Genomic DNA, 18,342 nt, shown 5'->3' on the forward strand with positions numbered 1-18,342 from the left:
TCCCCGGTGTTTATAAGGGTGGATTTATCCCTCCCCCTTTGCCCCTCTCATTTATCATACACGTTCCCGCCGCAACAACGACTAACATTAATCCTATCTAAAAGTAAATATAAATGACAGCTCCTAGTAGGCCTACCTATATTTGAGACAGATTTTATTTTCGCTTTTAATATTTTTTTATTTGAATATATTAATACAAAGATAAAGGTTAATGAATCAAACGTTGGAGAATGAGTATCTAAATATTATAATTATTGACTGAAATAAGTTGATCTAAGGACTCGAAGCGCGTACCTGTCTTGTGACGTTGATAACGGGGCGGGGCTTTAGATTTGACTATAGCTTTGCGTCTGTGGTGGTTGTTGGAGATTGCTGATGCGTATGTGAAGGAAATTCACGCCTTTGGTTTTCTGTCCTAGGCTGCTCAAATTCCATCTTCACTATATCTGAAATTCTACATTGGATATATTCCGGTATTGTTTGGTCGGAGGGTAATATTCGGTGGTTAAATGGGACCATTGAAATTGTGCTCAGCCAGTGCACGGACTGGAGGATTTGAAAGCGGAGCTGCACGCGCTTTACGGTTCTGAATGTATCGCACATTGGATTCAACTTCGGAAAAGTTTACCATTTTCTCGGACACCAGCGGACTTGGTTTATACCTGTATTGTGAGATGCGCTAAATTGTCCCGGAGAAAAAGGACACCGTTTACGTGCTGTCGTTTGATTTCTATTCAAATGCTTACTACAAGAATATGCTGACTTAAATGAAGTAAAACAACACGCCATATTTATACTAATTGTAGTTGTCATATCTCTATCCTGCGGTGCGTATTCAAAATCTACAACCTTTTTGGTATAATGACCTGGAGCTGAGACTGGACATTGAGGATTCCCTCCGAACTAATAGAAGTGCGGTTCGAATTGTCGGATCATGAAGTCAGTTACTGATCTTTATGTTTTAAGTCTGTTGCTGGGTTCAGCCATCGTGTCCTGGTGCGCGATCATCAACAACCATGAAGGTGAGTAGTTTGCCAACTCATGTAGGAAGTAAACGTTGAAGGGCAGCGCTCTTTGAAATAAAACGTGAGTGAGCTGTTTTAACAAACAAATAATAAAGTATCATTTGAAGCGTTTCTTTCAACGTTTACATTTACCGAAGTAGAGAAAGTCTGGTAACTCGCGCGTGAGGCAGCTGACCACCTGTGCACGCTCACGTTTTCAAGCTATGTAAATGAATCTCACTATAGGAAAAACAGCCGATGTATTTTCCCATTCTGCTATATATTTTAGCTGTGTGTTTGTGTATTCGTAAGGCAGCATGCAATAGCTCTTATGAACATCGCTTCTGTATCTCTGTGTGCGTTTTACTGTATTCTACACTTGATCACTTATACAATTTATAATATTTCTTCTAATGAGATTTGATTTTAGAAATACCTACTGCTACGATCATCTGTTTATGTGAGATCTCCGGGAATCACACTTATGCATGAGTTACATGTGTTATCCAGCCTTGTTTTTCTGTATTTGTAAATGTAAATGATGAGGGCGTTGCATTGGGATGTGTTCACTCGCGTCGGCTTGCAGTTCAGCCGAAACTGTCTCGCTTTCTCGGCTGTTCAATTCGCCCCTCAGCTACTCTCAAAATTGCACTTTTTCTTCGCATTTATATGCAGACTACCGTAAAACGAAAGATGACAGTTTGGGACAAACTGCTTTCCCTAGAGTCGATGGTGCTGAAATTACGTGAAATGTTACTCCGTAGGCATGAAGGATGTAGCTCGCTTTACTTTCCATCTTTGAAGCAATATACACACCAGTCATCCTCTCCTAAAATGACACATTGGCTCTGTGCTTGACATGCAGTGAGAATACATTTAATCCATCTTTTACCAGCACACTGCACTTCCTTATGTCCTGGCTACTGCTGAGACAGTTTGCAATACTATGATCATCCTTATCTTTATTTCTTTGAATCAAAATGGTATACTCCAGAGTAGCTCATCCATGTTGGACTGACATGCAAGCCTGGGGTGTATGGAGAAAAACTCCTTTGACTCATATGGGTGCACTTGAGTTTCTAATGCCGCTCACATGAAACTGATTAGTGGCTAAATCACAGTGCACCTTTCAGACATTAATGTGACATTGCGAAGCGTGAATTAAAGAGTACATAACATGAGATCATGAAAATGACATTTCATGCAGTGTGTAATGTTGCCGTGTTTGAAAGTAAGCAGTCTGCCAAGTTGTAAATCCAAGTTATTGGCTTGGAAAAAAGGAGTCGACTCTGAATCACGCAAACGAGTCGTCCCTAGTCCGATTCGCGAACCGCCGCGGATTTACGTCATTACATATAGTCCCCGCCTACGTTTTGCTAGGACTGCCCGGGAAAACTTCACTCTTCTCCCCCAAACACTGTAGCTCGTGAGTCTCATTCGCGGTAGACCAATCACAGCAGACTAGACCATCTGACCAATCACATCAGACTAGGCTATCGGAAAGGAGGCAATTAGACAGGTGAATCGCGGAACGAATCATTTGAGAGTCAGTCAAGAAGGTTGGGATGCACCGATACCATTTTTTAAAGACAGTACGAGTACTGATATTTTTGTCTGGTACTCGCCGATACCGATACCTATAACCGATGCCTGTATAATGTACAATAATGTTAATAAACCAGTATATTACTGGTTATTATTGTTTTTAGGTCTACTTAAATTTAAGTACTATTTTTTATCAAGTTATATTTTTTATGATAAGTAGTACAATTTTACTAGCACATTTACTTCAGTTTACTAAAGTAAACAATATACTCTGGTCAAATTATAAAAATAGTTATAATTTAAATTATAACCGCCGCAAATGGTGTTTGTTTATGTGTTCGTGTCCTCGTGCAGTGAAACGCTGGAGCTGAAAGCTCCACAAGCACAATGCGTTCAGTACACACAACCGCACCACTCTTTCACACACGGTAATGTAAAACAAGCAGAATACATATTTAAACAGTATCTGAATATTTAGTTAACTGTTACGTTAGCTGTTCAGCGCTAATTTCTTGTTAGGAAATGCCTGGATTCCTGGATTCCGTCCGCGTTTTCCACATTGCGGAAATCATAGGGCTCTATATGTCACGTGAGGTATCAGTCTTTGTTATCGTGTCATTACGAGTACGAGTACATGAGCTTGGTATCGGGCCGATACCGATGTGCATCCCTAAAGTAAGGTAAACGTAACTAGATATTATTACGAAATAATAGTGTTTTTACACCTTCTATGTACATAAACTTGTTGTTGGACACTACATAAACCAAAGTAGGACCTTAAAAATCCCTAGTTATGTACTCTTTAAGACCTTCCCAACTGCTATGTTTAGAAAACAAGCCTTAGACAATCATAATATAGGCTATTTATGCAATATATTGTTGTGTTTTTTATTTGTAGATCAATGAGCAGATCCATGCTGCCTCACTCTTATTCACAGAGAATTAAATTAAAGAGTCTTAAAAAACATACGTTAGCAATATATCTGAACAAAGTATATAAAAAGTAAATAGTAAAAAAAGCAACATTTTAAAGATATAGAAGATAAAATTAAGCAATATACTGTATTAGTAAAGAGGTTTAGGTGAGTGCCGTGCCCTGTTCTCAAAAATCTCACCGCCACCTACACATGGTCATGACTTCTGCATTCTTCTCAAAGCGTACTCCTACAGCGTATGGGCTCTCATGCATCAGCAGAAAACTTCACACGTGCCTTCTACATCATTCCAAACAAAGAGACATTGGAATTTTTTGTGGTAAATGTCATAGCTAGCGTAAGCAAACTGACGGTAGCTGGATTAAGTTTGTGGTACAACGCTTTAATTCTCTGTGAAGCGTTTGTGATGGGAGTGATTTGTAGAGTTTTTGTGTGTTGTATATGCTGAGACATTTAGCCAAATTCCTGACCTTTTGCTAAGTCTCTTTCATAAGGAAACCAGATAGTTTGACTTGTGTATGATCCCAGTTTGTTAACATAAATTGTGGATGTAAATGTTTCCGACAATAGAGGGATTGTCTTTGTAATTCTCCTGTTTTAAGTCTTAAATGTTTTTACATTTTAAACACAAGTGTAGTGTTGATTTGATTGTCTATTTTTATCTAGGATATAGTATACTCATGAAAAATGTAAATTTAATAAAGAAAACAGCAAACTAGCAGTACACAAGGTCTGATGAAGGTCCTTTCAGACATTAAAGGTAAAATCAGTGTGGCAGACAGCTGAGGTCAAATGTCTAAAGTCAATCTGGTTTTGTGAATAGGTTGTCTAGTCCAATTTGACAACATGACCTTTACTTAAATTTTACCTTTTTCTCTTCTTACCCCCAAATTTTTTCTTAGTTTGTTCCAGCCATGTTAACGTAGTAGTTTTTTCCATGTAAATACAAACTATTGTTATTTTTCTGTCTTTGGACCTTTCTTTCAACCAAATACATTACACACACAAACTACACACACATCCTCACACCCATGCGATACATGCCATTATGCAGTATTTTCAATCCATTTGCACTGAAGTATAACAATCAGATCAATTTTATTTTTGTCACAAAAGTTGCCTCTTGTGTAGCAGGAGACCTTGGACGCTCCAGGTTGATCTTTGTCTTGATATATCAGAATTACAAAGACAGATGTTTTCACCGCTAACACACACCCTCTGCTCCGTATAGCACACATATACAACCTGTCGCCAAAATTCTTGAAAAGAGATTGAATGGACAGTATTGCATTAGACTGACTTTTCAGTATGTGTTAAAGGAACAGTTCACCCACAAATTTAAATTCTTTTGTCATTTTCTCGCCCTTTTTGTTAATCCAAACTTGACTTTCTTCTGCAGAACACAAAAGAAGATATTTTGAAGAATTTTGGTAAACAACAACATTGGTCCCCATTGACTTGTACTTACCAAAAAACACATTTCTCAGAATATCTTCTCTTAGAAGAAAGAGTAATATTTATTAAGTAATATTGATTACTTTTTAAATGGCATGATGGTGGATAAATGATAAAAAAAATATTTTGGGGTGAACTATCCCTTTAAATGTTCATCATGACATCATAACTTTTGTCTGTTTATAAGGATTATGCCATGTAGGACATCAGATTTATTAAGAGAGACCAATAATTACTAATATTTATCTCTGATAGGAAAGTTAAGTTATGGTTGATAACTTAAACAGAAGATGTTAATGCATATACTGTATGTCCTAGTGTCTGAAATGATGGACATTTTGAGCGTTTGTACAATTTATTAGTCAGTAATTTTGCTCAGTGTAAAGCTTTTCAAACTGTTTAGAAACAAAACAGTTTTCAATAGCTCAAGGCAGCAATACACCGGCTGCTGGCTGTTTATACTGCCAAACCTTTGAGCTACTGTATACCGCACCTGGAGATATAACTACCTGTTTCCGTGCTGAAGTGTCATAAATACAGTGTGTGTGTGCTCCCTCTGGGGGAGGTGTAACGGTCCCTACTGTGGCAACCTTTACCAGAAGAGCTGAGTACAGACTACTTCACCCTCAATAAAACTCACACTGCAGGGTTGTAGAAGGCGGCTCTCTGTGTCTCATTACATGTCTCATGTGCTTATTTTAATGAGTGTCTATCTGTTTTTATAAGCCTGGATCTGTCTGGTCCATGTGTTTAGTGTATTCCTAGTTTGTATGCACTGAGATGTGGGTTTTGCGTTATTTTTTTTACATTGTCCTGTGTTTGGAAAAATTAAAATGGATGTCACACACTGCACCAGCAGAGCGATGCAGTGGCCATATCTCACAATAGAGCACATTTGTGTCTCTGCTCTCATTGGCCAATTACTGACTCAGCTCATGAATATGTGATAAGGTGTGGTGATTGATTAATGAGGCCCTGTGGGAGGAGACCGAACTCTAGAGCTGCTGAGCTCTGCGCTGATTGGAAAGTATTGATCTGAGGGAAAGATAGGCCATGATAACAGAGTTGGGGGAATATGTGACCTGTTCTTAGATATTGCTGAATCCGTTTTGGATGTAGAGACTTGGTTTTGATGTGTTTGATGTTCTTACCCAAAAATAAAACTTCTGTCATCATTTACTCACCCTCTTGTCATTTCAAACCTGTATGACTTTCTTTCTTCCACAGAACACAAAAAACGATATTTTGAAGAATGTTGGTAACTGGCCCCCATTGACTTGCATTGGTTTTGTGTCCATACAATAGAAGTGAATGGGAGCCAATGCTATTAGGTTACCAACTTTCTTCAAAATATCTTCTTTTGTGTTCTGCAGAAGAAAGAAAGTCATACAGGTTTGAAATGACAAGAGGGTGGGTAAATGATGACAGAATTTTCATTTTTCTATGACTATCACTAAGTTGAGCATCACTATTAATATTGCTCAAACTTTGCAGTGCCTGTTTCCCCCCCAAAATTCTGATGAACACAGAGAAAGATATTTGGAAGAATGCTTGTAACCAAACAGTTCTTGGCCACCATTGACTACCATAGTAACAACAACACATTAACATCCACCCAAAACACTCTAGCTTACTATTGGCGAATTGAATGCAATATTCTAGTTAATGTATCTTTCTTTCACTGTCTCACTTGTAGTTTGATTGATCAGTGTTCATTTCTATTTCATCCTCTCTCTCTCTCTCTCTCTCTCTCTCTATATGTCGTACCCCAGCCCGTATTTGTGGCTGCCAGACTCGATTTGCTTTCGGGGTCCGCTCCAAGCGTGACTTTGCCAGCAAGGAAACCCAGCAAATCCATTCAAACCTTAATGGCAGGATGCAGCCTTGAGAGAACAAAGGAAGACTGGAGTTCTTTCTACACACATGCACACACACACACAAACACACACACGCACATACAAACAAACATGCGTGTGACCCTCCCTGTTAAAATCAGAAAAGGCCTGACTAATGGAAATCAGCGATTGTGATGTGTGCATACACGGGGCGGAAGGTAGAGGATGTAAAAATCAAGCCTTGTTAGGTCCCTTCTCGCTTTCATCCCTTTCTTTATTGCTGGCCTGTAATTGGGCACTGGAGGTGGTAATTAAAACAGGATGGCTTGTGAAATACTGATGTAGGTTAAGTTGTCAAGGAGAGGTTTATCCTGACCTGTCTTGTTATAGACGTTTGCACTGTGTTAGGATCGGCCTCCCCAACCCTGAGCCTGTTCTTAAACATTAGATATCTGATTTCAGATCGGCATACAAAGAAAAAGGCTGTTAAAGGCAGGGTAACCGATTTCCGAATTACGCTTTAGACTACTGAGTCGGACCGAGTACCAAAACAACCTTGTAGCCAATCAGCAGTAAGGTGCATTGGACATTAGCCGAGCCGAGCGCTGACGAAAGTGAAAGATGGGGGTAGGGGTGTGTTTGTTTTGGTGACTTGAACATCAACAACGGCTAAGAGAAATCGGGCTCCCCGCCTTTACGTTCATGGCCTTATGGAAAGAGGTGGATGCTGGGAAGTCCAGACGTAGGCTATAATATAAAAGGGTAAATGAGAAAAAGATGCTGAATTATGTTTTGCATGTGCTTAAGGTGCTGTGCAACAGATGCTGCCCTGTGTCCCTGTGTCTCTCATCAAACTAAAAGGTTGTGCTTCATGCTTCTCTTTTGACAGAGCAGGAATAAATCCCAGACAAAGGAATTATTTTGATGCATGTCTCTCTTGAGGGAGTGTTACACAAATTGAAATTATTTGGGTTGTAGCCAAGCGGGGCAGCGAAGAGTGCTACAGGAAGCCGTGTGTATGTGTGCGTTTATGTTTCTTGATCTCACTGTGGTGGAAAGTCATTATTGCCTTGTTCCATTATGATAATTCAAGTGTTGTGTTATAGTAACAAAAAAGGCCTTTCGAATCATGATGCAGAGTAGCCTGAAAAGAGGCTGAAATTCTGAAAGCACACAGCCTTTGATCTAATACTTTACTGAAGGAAAATATTAACCCCGCTGAAAGCTTTGTGATAGCATGAGAGAGAGAGAGAGAGAGAGAGAGAGAGAGAGAGAGCAAAGTTAAAGTAGAAAGACGGAGTAATGGAAGGATGAGGCAGATGAATGTATACGGTCTGATCTGAGCATGACTAGAAGTAATAGTGTGGGGTGCAAGCATTTGTGTATTAGCCACTAATAGGATTGCATTAGATTGCACATGCACGCACACAATCTTTGTCTAATAACGTTTAGTTGTGTCATGAAGGCAGATGAATCTTGTGAAACATATCCAAAATATGTCTTGGTCATATTTCACCAAAACAAAAATGAAAATGTGTTTGCCCAAAGAAAATTAAGGCTATTAAAATCGAGTTTGTTTTCATTGTGACTTTGTTTTTATTGACAATTAAGAAAGAAATGTTACAGTAATGAGAATTTAATGAGCATTACCATTGAGAATAAAACGTCTGGACTCATTAAAGCATAAATACTGTAAAATACAATTAACAGGACACCCACAGTAAAACGTCTGGATACATTAAAGGCGCCCACACATGTTACGATGTAGTGCTTGAGAGAAATATTCATGGTTCATTTTTAGGGTCTCTCTGCACTGCATCAGAATGAAATCAGTGAATTGCATATTTCAAAATTTTCTCTATGAATCTCCTATGCGTTAATGAATGCCCTCATTAGAGTGCATTGCAGTCGATTTTTTACACTTCTGGAGAGCGTCACTTTTACCCAAGCCAGTGTCTTCGACATCAGCATATTCCTAGCGTTACTGCCAGTGTAAAATGTATTGTGACGTTGGCCTTAATTGAATGAAAAAAAAGTAGTTATTTTATCATTTCTGTTTTTATGAGGTTCGCTTGAGCTCAATATTTGTGAGGTTATGGGTATCATTTTCATTTTAGTCGGTTTGGGTGGATGGGGTGTCAAATTGAGCAGTACACCACAAAGAAGATTCGGTTTGTTTGTGTGGGTGTGTCTTCGAATCTGCATTATGTTCATGTGTAACATTCAAATGTCTCAGTCAGCATGTAGGTCACTAAATAATGCATTGCTTTCCTCCTGGGGACGGTTTGGAGAGGCTCTTACTGATTCATCTCAACGTTAGATCGGTCGTCTTTTTACTATAAAAAGCTTTATTTTTGAGCTGTGTATGACTTGCCCCATAAACCACCTGTCGCACTCTTCCTTCTACCTGTGTTTGCCTGTCCTTTGATGTGTAAACCTGACACAACGCTTCATTGGTAGAGCGTTTCATGCTGTGCTGCTCTGTTGGTCAGAAGCAGACTCTGAGTTAGTCATTGAGTGAACATTAGATTTGGATATCAGGTTGAAGATCCTGTAATTTTCTGTAGTTTGAAAACACTAGTAGTAATGAATGACATGCATGTTTGATTTTAGTCAAACATTTGAAAACATTAGTTCACACGAGGATGTGATGGAAACAACTCTGAAGGTACACAGAGGCACACATCCAACTCATCCGGCCTTTCGAAGACAGGAAATACAGTCTGTCTGAAGTTTTACAAAGGAAGTTGTCAAACGCTTTAGAGCTTACTCGCTGTTTATGAGCTGTGTAGTTCTTTCAGTGTTTCCATATAAGAGGACAGGACATGCAGGACACACCCAACACATTACAGCGCTAAAATCGTAAAAACTGTAAAGTTGAGTCAACTTTGGTACACGTCGACTCATTTAAGCATAATAACCATAAACCATAAAAATTAACAATTAGACTGAGACAAAGGAAAACATTTAAAATGTTTGGCAAGCACTCTTAATCTGATAAAATAGGTCTGTTGTTTTGTTAACCAACCCACTTAATGCGATATCTTGAACTGAATGCCAAATGATGATGTTAATTTCTACATAAATGAAACCAGATTTAATCTGTGAATACAGAAACAAAAATTGTGTTAAAAGAAAAAGATTGAAAGTTAATTACTACTGCATTTCCATTGATCATATGCATGCATTGCAATTGCATCCATTAGTTTCATTATCGACCTAAATGTTAGACTTTGAAAGCATGAAAGCCTTCAAAGTGATTTACAGTACTCAAAATGCCATCTCCATCATTTCAGTGCTATTAATGCTTCTGAATATTCATGGTTTTCTTAAGTGAGAGTAAACTGCTAGTGTTTCCTAATAGTTAAGCAAGTGACCTCTCTAACATCCTCACAGTGCTTTGAGTTTAACTGAAACAAAGTAACAATTTGGTCAATAAACATGAAACCACATGCTAATGTACTGTAAGTCGAACATGTCATATGCACACAGAGGTCGATCACATCAATTTATAAATATGTGGCAGATCAATTTACAGATACACAGCGGGCAAAATACTGTAGCAGTCAAAAGGTTAGACACATTGAATTTATGTATTGGATTGGTGGGTATAACTCTGTATACTTTAGCTAAACACTTTTCACTCTGAGCTAAAGCAGTGATGTACAGTACAACAATGTGGGATGTGAAATAAGCCATGCAAAGATTCTACCGTATCTTCTGTTATGACATTAAGTTAAGCAATGCAGTTCAATTTTTACCAGCTAAAGGATATATTTAAGTACGTAGTATTTATAATGTTTGATTATCTATATTATTTTAACCATGTATAGTATTTAAAGGTTAAACTGTTATGAATGATTAAATCCAGACAAGAGTGTTTGTTTTATATGTACAGATTCATAGGCCTTAAGACAGTGGACACATACAGCTGTTTTACATCATCTTCATACAAGGCAACCATGCTTAGTGACAGTCAGCTGAGATTTGTTTGTGTTATAAATATAGAATCTGAAAAGTGATATATAATGTTTACATAAGTGGACAAAAGTAAAAACCATTTAAACTGGGAATATTTACATTTAGTCATTTAGCAGATGCTTTTATCCAAAGCGACTAAAGGCTAAAATACACTACAAGACTTTTGCTCAGATTTTGCTCAGATTTTCAATCTGGACTTGTTGCAGAAAATCTGTGCCAATCTGCAGATTTGATCAATTAGTGTGTTTCTATCTGAAACATTCAAAAAGTCTACAAGTGTATGATGTCTAGTTAAAAAAAATCTGTTCAGATTTTAAAAGTTTTGTAGCGTATTCCAGCCATTACAGAGAGTACAGGGAGCAATAAAGCGATATGTCATACAGGTGCAATAATACAATAGGTGCTAATACCAAGTTACTAGTTTCAACAAAAGCCAGAACAATACCTGTTGAGAGAAAGAGAGAGGGTTAGTTTTTTTTCCTCATTTGTCTGTCAAGTATTCACAGAAGAGATGGGTTTGAAGTAGTTTTTTGAATGTTGTAAGAGATGTGGTTGACCGGACCGAGTTAGGAAGAATGTTCCACCAGGAAGGAGCTGTGAAGGAGAATGAGCGGGAAAGCGATTTACTGCCCTTATGAGAAGGCAATACAAGATGCCGCTCGTTTGCTGAACGCATGGTTCTTGATGGGATGTAGGAGAGTAGGAGGGTGTGAATATTTAAAGAATACTCAAAAACTATAAGGTTTTGAATCAACAATTATACAATTTAATTTCACTAATTATTTTTTAGCTGACTCTAGTTTTATGTGTTTGTTTCAAACCCTTGAGAATTCTATACTCCCAAGTAAAATCCCCTTGTTTTTGTAATAGTTGTTGGATAAACAAGGGAATACAATAATAACGAAGTACATGTAAACAGTACTTAACAGAGTTTAACTTGTGTTTTTAGGATTTTTTTATTTTTTACAATTTCAGTTGAGACATTTGTGTCAGTTATTCTTGCTAATAATGTATTGCGTCCAAATAAAATTGACTTTTAGAATTATACATATACTTGGCCATTTTCCCTGGAGTAAGAAACAACTTAGTCTCGAATGCATTTTCATCAAAACTGCGCTTCAAGATGTTTTCAGTTTTACTATCATTGTTAAAAGACCAGATGCCATTTACAGGTGTTCCTGCACATGTGATGTGCATCTAGATTTCCTGGTGTTTAAAGGGTGTGTGGTAGGAGTTAAGTGTTTGTGCTGTCTATATGACACACAAACATAAACTGCGGCAATGGCATTTGAAGGTAAAATGCAAAATGAAGTCATACTGTACTGTGTACTGAGAAAGAATCAGGCATGATTAATGGATGGAGAGAGGAAGGGAAGAGAGAGAGAGAGGAAAAGAGAGAGGTCTGATGTTGATCCGTGGTTAATGGGTTTATCTAAAATATATTTGTGCTGTCAAATGTGCGCCATTGTTTTGGTCAAGGACACTCACTGGGAAAGTCAGTGCGCTGCTGATAAATGTTCCTCTACTCTTCTACTTTTGAATGAGCCGTGTGTCTGTCTGTAACACTGAAAGCGTTTGAATCTATTCATTCTCCACGGCTACAGAGAGACACATACTGATGCAAAGCGATCTACTCTCTCAAGGGGTTTTGGAGAGAGAAAAACACAGAGAGAAAAGCGCAGAAGGAAAGCAGGATCTTAACCGAATTCCAGGCACTCCCTCAGTTAGATAATCATTAATAATGAATGAACGTGTGACTAATCAAACACTGCACTGAGCCTCCTGAGCAAATATTTTTAAACTGTTTCTTTTTAACACCATCACTGCAGTGTAATTGAAAAAGAGCTTGTGTTGCTGGGATTAGAGTGTGCGATATGGATTAATGTGACCTGTAAACAATACCAGTGTGTTTGTGTACCATTGTTATTAGTGGAAGTGAGTTTGGCTTGGCGATATAAGTGTGTGATAAGGACAAAACAGGAACAGTTAATGTGTAAGAATGACCGCTGCTGAGTAAATCAACACATACAGTAATGGGTACAGTACATCATTTCTAAATCACGTTACAGTTTAGCCTTGACTGATTGTTTAGGTAATTTAAAGGGATAGTTCAGCCAAAAATAAAAATTCTGTCATCATTTACGTACCTTCGAGTTAACAAAAATTAATCTACTGTTATTGGGTCAAAATGTTGTTGATAATCTTAAAGGGATTGTTCACCCGGTCTCATTACTTACCTTCCAGTTGTTCCAAATCTGTATAAATGTCTTTGTTCTGTTGAACACAAAATAAGATAATTTTGAAGAATGTAGGGCAGCAAACAGTTCCGGGGCACTTTTGACTACCATTGTAATTTTTCCTACTATGGTAGTCAATGGTGGCCAAGAACGGTTTGGTTACAAGCATTTGTCCAAATATCTTTCTCTGTGTTCAACCAAACAAATTTATACATGTTTGGAACGACTAGAGAGTTTTGACAGAGTAACAAAAATGTCTTGCTTTGTATCAATTTTAAGATCTACAGAAAACCCTGCAAATTACATTTCCTGGTGGCAATATTGATAGTCATTATAGTTTAAAAAATGTTTGTCATTTGTTGGAATATTTTTTGGTTTACCTCATTCATAATCATTCAATTAATTATATCTGTCAGATATTTGCATCGGCCATTAAAACAAATTTGTCGAACACTAGGCTCCTCCTCTGACACACGAATACATGAAGTCATACCCTTATATTACACATGTAGAAGAAATTCAATAAATGTGAAACTCAATCCATGAATCATGGACACCCTCTTGCAGACAACACACGTTAAACAAGCTATGACCTCATTGTCATTAATACTGCCATAAAAAAGACGCAGTCTGCTCTGGGTGTGAACTGGTCTAAACACACTATAGTTCTGAAGCACTGTTTTACAACATTTTACTCACTTCATCACCAGACACTTTCTTTTTTCTTCCATTTAATGCAAATGTCTGTATTTTTCATCAGAATGAAACCTGATTCTAAATTTTTTGTTTCATTTTTATACCTACATATGAACATTCTGTACTGTGTAAATAAACTTCCTTCTTTGGTGAAATATAATAGCATCTTGTAGAGTTACAGGTCTGTTGTTTCTGACAGTCTGTTCATCTACCACTGGTGCTTGCATAATCCTTGTTCTCGCCTCACTGTTTCTACAACACACAGAATCCCTCAGCATTCTCACGTGTCTGTGGAGAACAGAGGGTTTAAGACCACCAACATCCCACCACATATACACTATTTACAGTAGAGGACTCAAGTAATTAAAGTTTGGGGGATTAATGTAAGAATGGGGCATTAAGAGGTTTGGGGAGGCAAAGAAGATTAGATACCAAACTACAGGATTACTGTACATCAAATAATGAGAAAGGGGGGTCTAACACACCCTCAGATGGGGAAAACGTAGGATTCAGATGAAAAAGAGAGAGACGGTTACTAGAAACAAAATTGCACAAATACTGTTTAAGATGCAACATAGTTACTTTTAAAGATTACGAGAAGCGACAGTTACTCGGAAGTGTTTGTGGTTTTAGTATCGTTTTCAATCACAGGTTTATGCTACAAAGAAACACAAAACCTTAAATTGTGCGGTATACAGGGGACGTGTGGTATTCTATAGGATCTTGGACATGCGCTGTTTTTTTACCTAAACCTACTGTAATAAAAATGTTATACAGTATATTAGTATGATTTGTGATCCTGAATTACAAACAGCAAGATGCTTTAATGGAAAAAATTACAAAATTAAATAGAGAGAAAGAGGATTATACCTGAATGATTTTTCTTTTATTCATACACAAACTCACAGGTACATTTGTGGTGGGCTGGCAGTAATGCCTGCTTGGGGTATTACGGCCAGTTCGATATGAATACAAAGCAAGGAAGGATTCAGTATCCCTCTGGCCTTTATAACTGGAGTATATTAGTCATTAAAATCCAGACCCCCCTCTCACTTCTTACTAAATGGACAGATCCAATCTAACGGTGCAGTGGCCAAAGGGAAAGTCATTGTAAGTTGGCAGTGGTTACTATCACACTTCTTCATGTGTTTGTGTGTCAAAGCACAAATGACGTCTATCTGAGAAGCTGAAGTACATGAGTGTATTTACATGGGAATGTCATGTGATCTCTCTGCTGATTGGTTCACTCTTGTTGGGTGTGCTGGCAAAACAAAACAAATTGTTTATCTTTATCAACAGGTGACACAAATTGTGGGTTTGTAGCCAAAAAACAAGGAATTACAGATCTCTTTGATGTCTTTGTTCTATCTCAGCAAGTTGTACAGTTTTAATTTCTTTCCAAGTTGTGTTTTCACATCCTATTCATAGTCACCTTGGATTACATTGTTATGTAACGCTCACACACACACTCATGGGTGGATGGTTTTGTTTGTGCACCTGCCCCCTTAACACACAATGTCATCACCACCCCATCAAGAAAAAAGGCACAGAGAATCCCACGTACACTTTGTCTCAGTCCACCCACACAGACTCGCTGGTCATCAGTGTGTGATTGTGTATTTGAATATTGAGGGGGATACACGTAATGTGAGAAAACTGGTCTGTCAGGTCTGATGCTCAGGGAATGGAGGTCATCTGTGGCTTGCGGGGGTGTTTCTTTTCTTTTAATAATAAAGCATGGAAAGCCTGCAGATGAGTAAGACTGAACCTGTTTGACCGGTCTTATGGGTCGACTTGACACCAGGAAATGAAGCTCTGATCACGTTTGTATGTGTTTGTGTTTGTTTGCGTTGGCGCTCGGCTAGTGCACTTGCGCTTATGTAAAATGTGTGACAAGTGCATTAGTCTATTCACTAAATAGACTATCTATTAGTCTATCCACTAAAAGGTATTTGGAAAATTATGAATACAACTCCTATAGATAATAGAAAATGAGGCGGTTATTTTTATTGCGGTTAATTGGGTCATTAATGTGCTAATGTTAAGATTTTGCTCATACCGTAATTTGTACTTATAATAAACTGATTCACTGTATAAAGAGCAAGCTGAGAGGAACTACTGTCACACTACTTAAAAGTATCTAGCGGTGATGTGACGAACTACACCTGTGGTTTACAGAGCTAGGATACATGTGTGAATTTTAATCTAATTGAATTATGCGTTTATTTATAAAACATCAAATTAGAGAGGATTAGATGGGCAGCATGAAAGTATTTATGTTGGGGAGAGAATGTGTGTGTGACAGATTTTCCGTAGAGCTATAGTATCACTTTTGGTGACATATAGATGTAGTCATTCACACACATGCGCGCACACACGCACACACACACAAACACACACACACACACACACACACACACACGCACGCACGCACGCACGCACGCACGCACGCACGCACACACACACACACACAAACAGACAGCTCAACATCTCACCCAAACCTTCCTGTTAATCCTCTATCCTCATTTGTGTGCGGCAGTTTCCCAGCGGTGCTCCAGCAGTGTTGTTTTATTTGGGAAACCCTGCCATTGTGCTGGACAGCCAGCCAGGAAGGAAGAAGCCCCGCCCACTGGCTTCCCATCCCACCACCAAGTGAGCTGATGCCATTGGAGACGGCAAAGAGGGAAATGATTTTTAACCTTTTGCGTGCTTGTGCACAGAGCAAGAGGAAAAACTTTTACATGTGACCACTCCTACTGATAATGGAAAAGGGGATGTGACATATACTGTATGCTATAGAAACTTAAGAATTAAAAGTCAGACATCAGCTTTTAGTGTAATATGCTTGATGCTAAAAACTATAGATAAATCCTTTAGATGGAACTATGATGCTACAGTATCAAAAACGTTCTGTGTTTGTTAACTTGCTTGAGTGTTCTGACCTGTCAACCTTTGCCTCAACCAGTGGTGTTAGTTTAGGGGACTTCATGTTTCCAGTCAATACGGGGAGGGGTGTGTTTTGAAAACTTTTGGTTTTGGTTGTACTGTCTGCAGACAACAGTGTTTTATCTGCCTCAGTCATGTATTTTGAAACTTAAAAAAAGATAAAAACCTTAAAAACCTTTGAACTTTAAAGGGACAATTCATCCAAACATGAAAACTCAAGTTGCTCACCATCAAGTTGTTCCAAACCTGTATACATTTCTTTGTTCTGATGAACACGGAGAAAGATATTTGGAAGAATGCTTGTAACCAAACAGTTCTTGGCCACCATTGTAGTAGGAAAATGTTTTATTTGTTCTGTTGAACACAAATGGAGATATTTTGAAGAATGTAGAAAAGCAACAGTTCTGAGCACTTTTGACTACTATTGTAATCTGAACAAACAAAACATGACAGCCTTTTCAGGAAATGTTATCTAAATAAAAAACCGTTATTCCAGAAACCTATTCAAAATTCCAGAGGGAACCCACGGTTTAGAAAAGAACAAACTCTCCTAAGGGGGTTTAGGACTACAATCTGAACAGCGCTATTGCTAAAATGGTGCTGATGTTTTGTAGATCTTATTGGGTTGTATGGCCATTTAGGGCTTTTAGATGATGCAATGTGAAGTGCCTCCACTAGCAAATGTGGTTTCGAGTCAGGAGGCACCTCTTTTCTTTTCTCATTTTGCTGCAGGCAAATGGCTCATTGGCTTCGGTCAGAAGGCCTAATGACTGGACATGCATGGTAGCCGGGATGCATTTGGCCTAGGGCGGGCCAGAGAGTGTAAGTGAGAGTACTTTTCTGAAGGATTGGTGTTCAATCATTGCACATCTGCTGGAAGTGGTTTAGGTTGAGCTTTGTCAGCATTTTGCATATATGACTGTACGTATGTGTGCGCGTGATGGGATAATGGCTCGTGTCCCATACGTATGATTGATAACAGGATGTGCTGGAAAACAACACTGCATGCATGTGTGGGGACATCCATGTATTGTGTGGGTGTGTCTGTGTGTGTTTATGTAGTTTAATGGATTGTGAGAGGAATGAATTGTGTTTGAGGAGGGTGGGGGTTACTGCAGTCATACAGTCATGTCATTGCCCACAGGCCTGCTCAAATCTCCCACTCTGTAAGGATGGAAATGTTGGTTGTATTGGCTCTTTGCCGGCTTGACACTTTTTAATGTTCACTGTTGGTTTTGTGCAATGGAACTGTATGTTTTTAAAGATACACATCCATGACACTACCATAGAGTTCTGCAAGAAGAGACACACACACACACACACACACACACACACGCGCACACACACACACACACATAGATCTGAAATAATATTGTTTTGATATCTTTGATGGACAAAATATTTAAATGCAGTGCACATCAGATTGCTTATTCTGGTAAAACCTTTATTAATTTATGTTAATTTATCCTTAAAAGACAAAACCTTCCAAATAGCCTCTCTCTTTCTCTTTCCGCCTTGCTCTTCCTCTCTCTTGTGCTCTATTTTTTTCAGTTTGTCTGTTTCTCTCTATTCCCCAGTTTTTTCAGATGGATGCTCTACAATAGTGAGTCATGTGATCAGAGGTCTTAAGTGGAAGGAAAGCTTTATTGATCGATGGGACGGATTCCAGAAAACACCCATCCCCTCTCTCTCTAGTTTCTGTGTTTAC

General features: G+C 38.4%; 1 protein-coding gene across 1 annotated transcript in view; it reads left to right on the forward strand.

Annotated features, from left to right (window-relative positions):
• The first annotated feature begins 322 nt into the window (after positions 1-322).
• The window catches only part of sema4f (sema domain, immunoglobulin domain (Ig), transmembrane domain (TM) and short cytoplasmic domain, (semaphorin) 4F), a 51,489-nt gene continuing 33,469 nt past the window's right edge, over positions 323-18,342 (forward strand). Inside the window, exon 1 of the mRNA XM_057337490.1 lies at positions 323-1,022. Coding sequence (XP_057193473.1) covers positions 935-1,022 — 88 coding nt within the window. The 5' untranslated portion in view covers positions 323-934. The remainder of the gene's footprint in view (positions 1,023-18,342) is intronic.

Source organism: Triplophysa rosa, linkage group LG1, assembly GCF_024868665.1.
Source record: "Triplophysa rosa linkage group LG1, Trosa_1v2, whole genome shotgun sequence".
NCBI lineage: Eukaryota > Metazoa > Chordata > Actinopteri > Cypriniformes > Nemacheilidae > Triplophysa > Triplophysa rosa.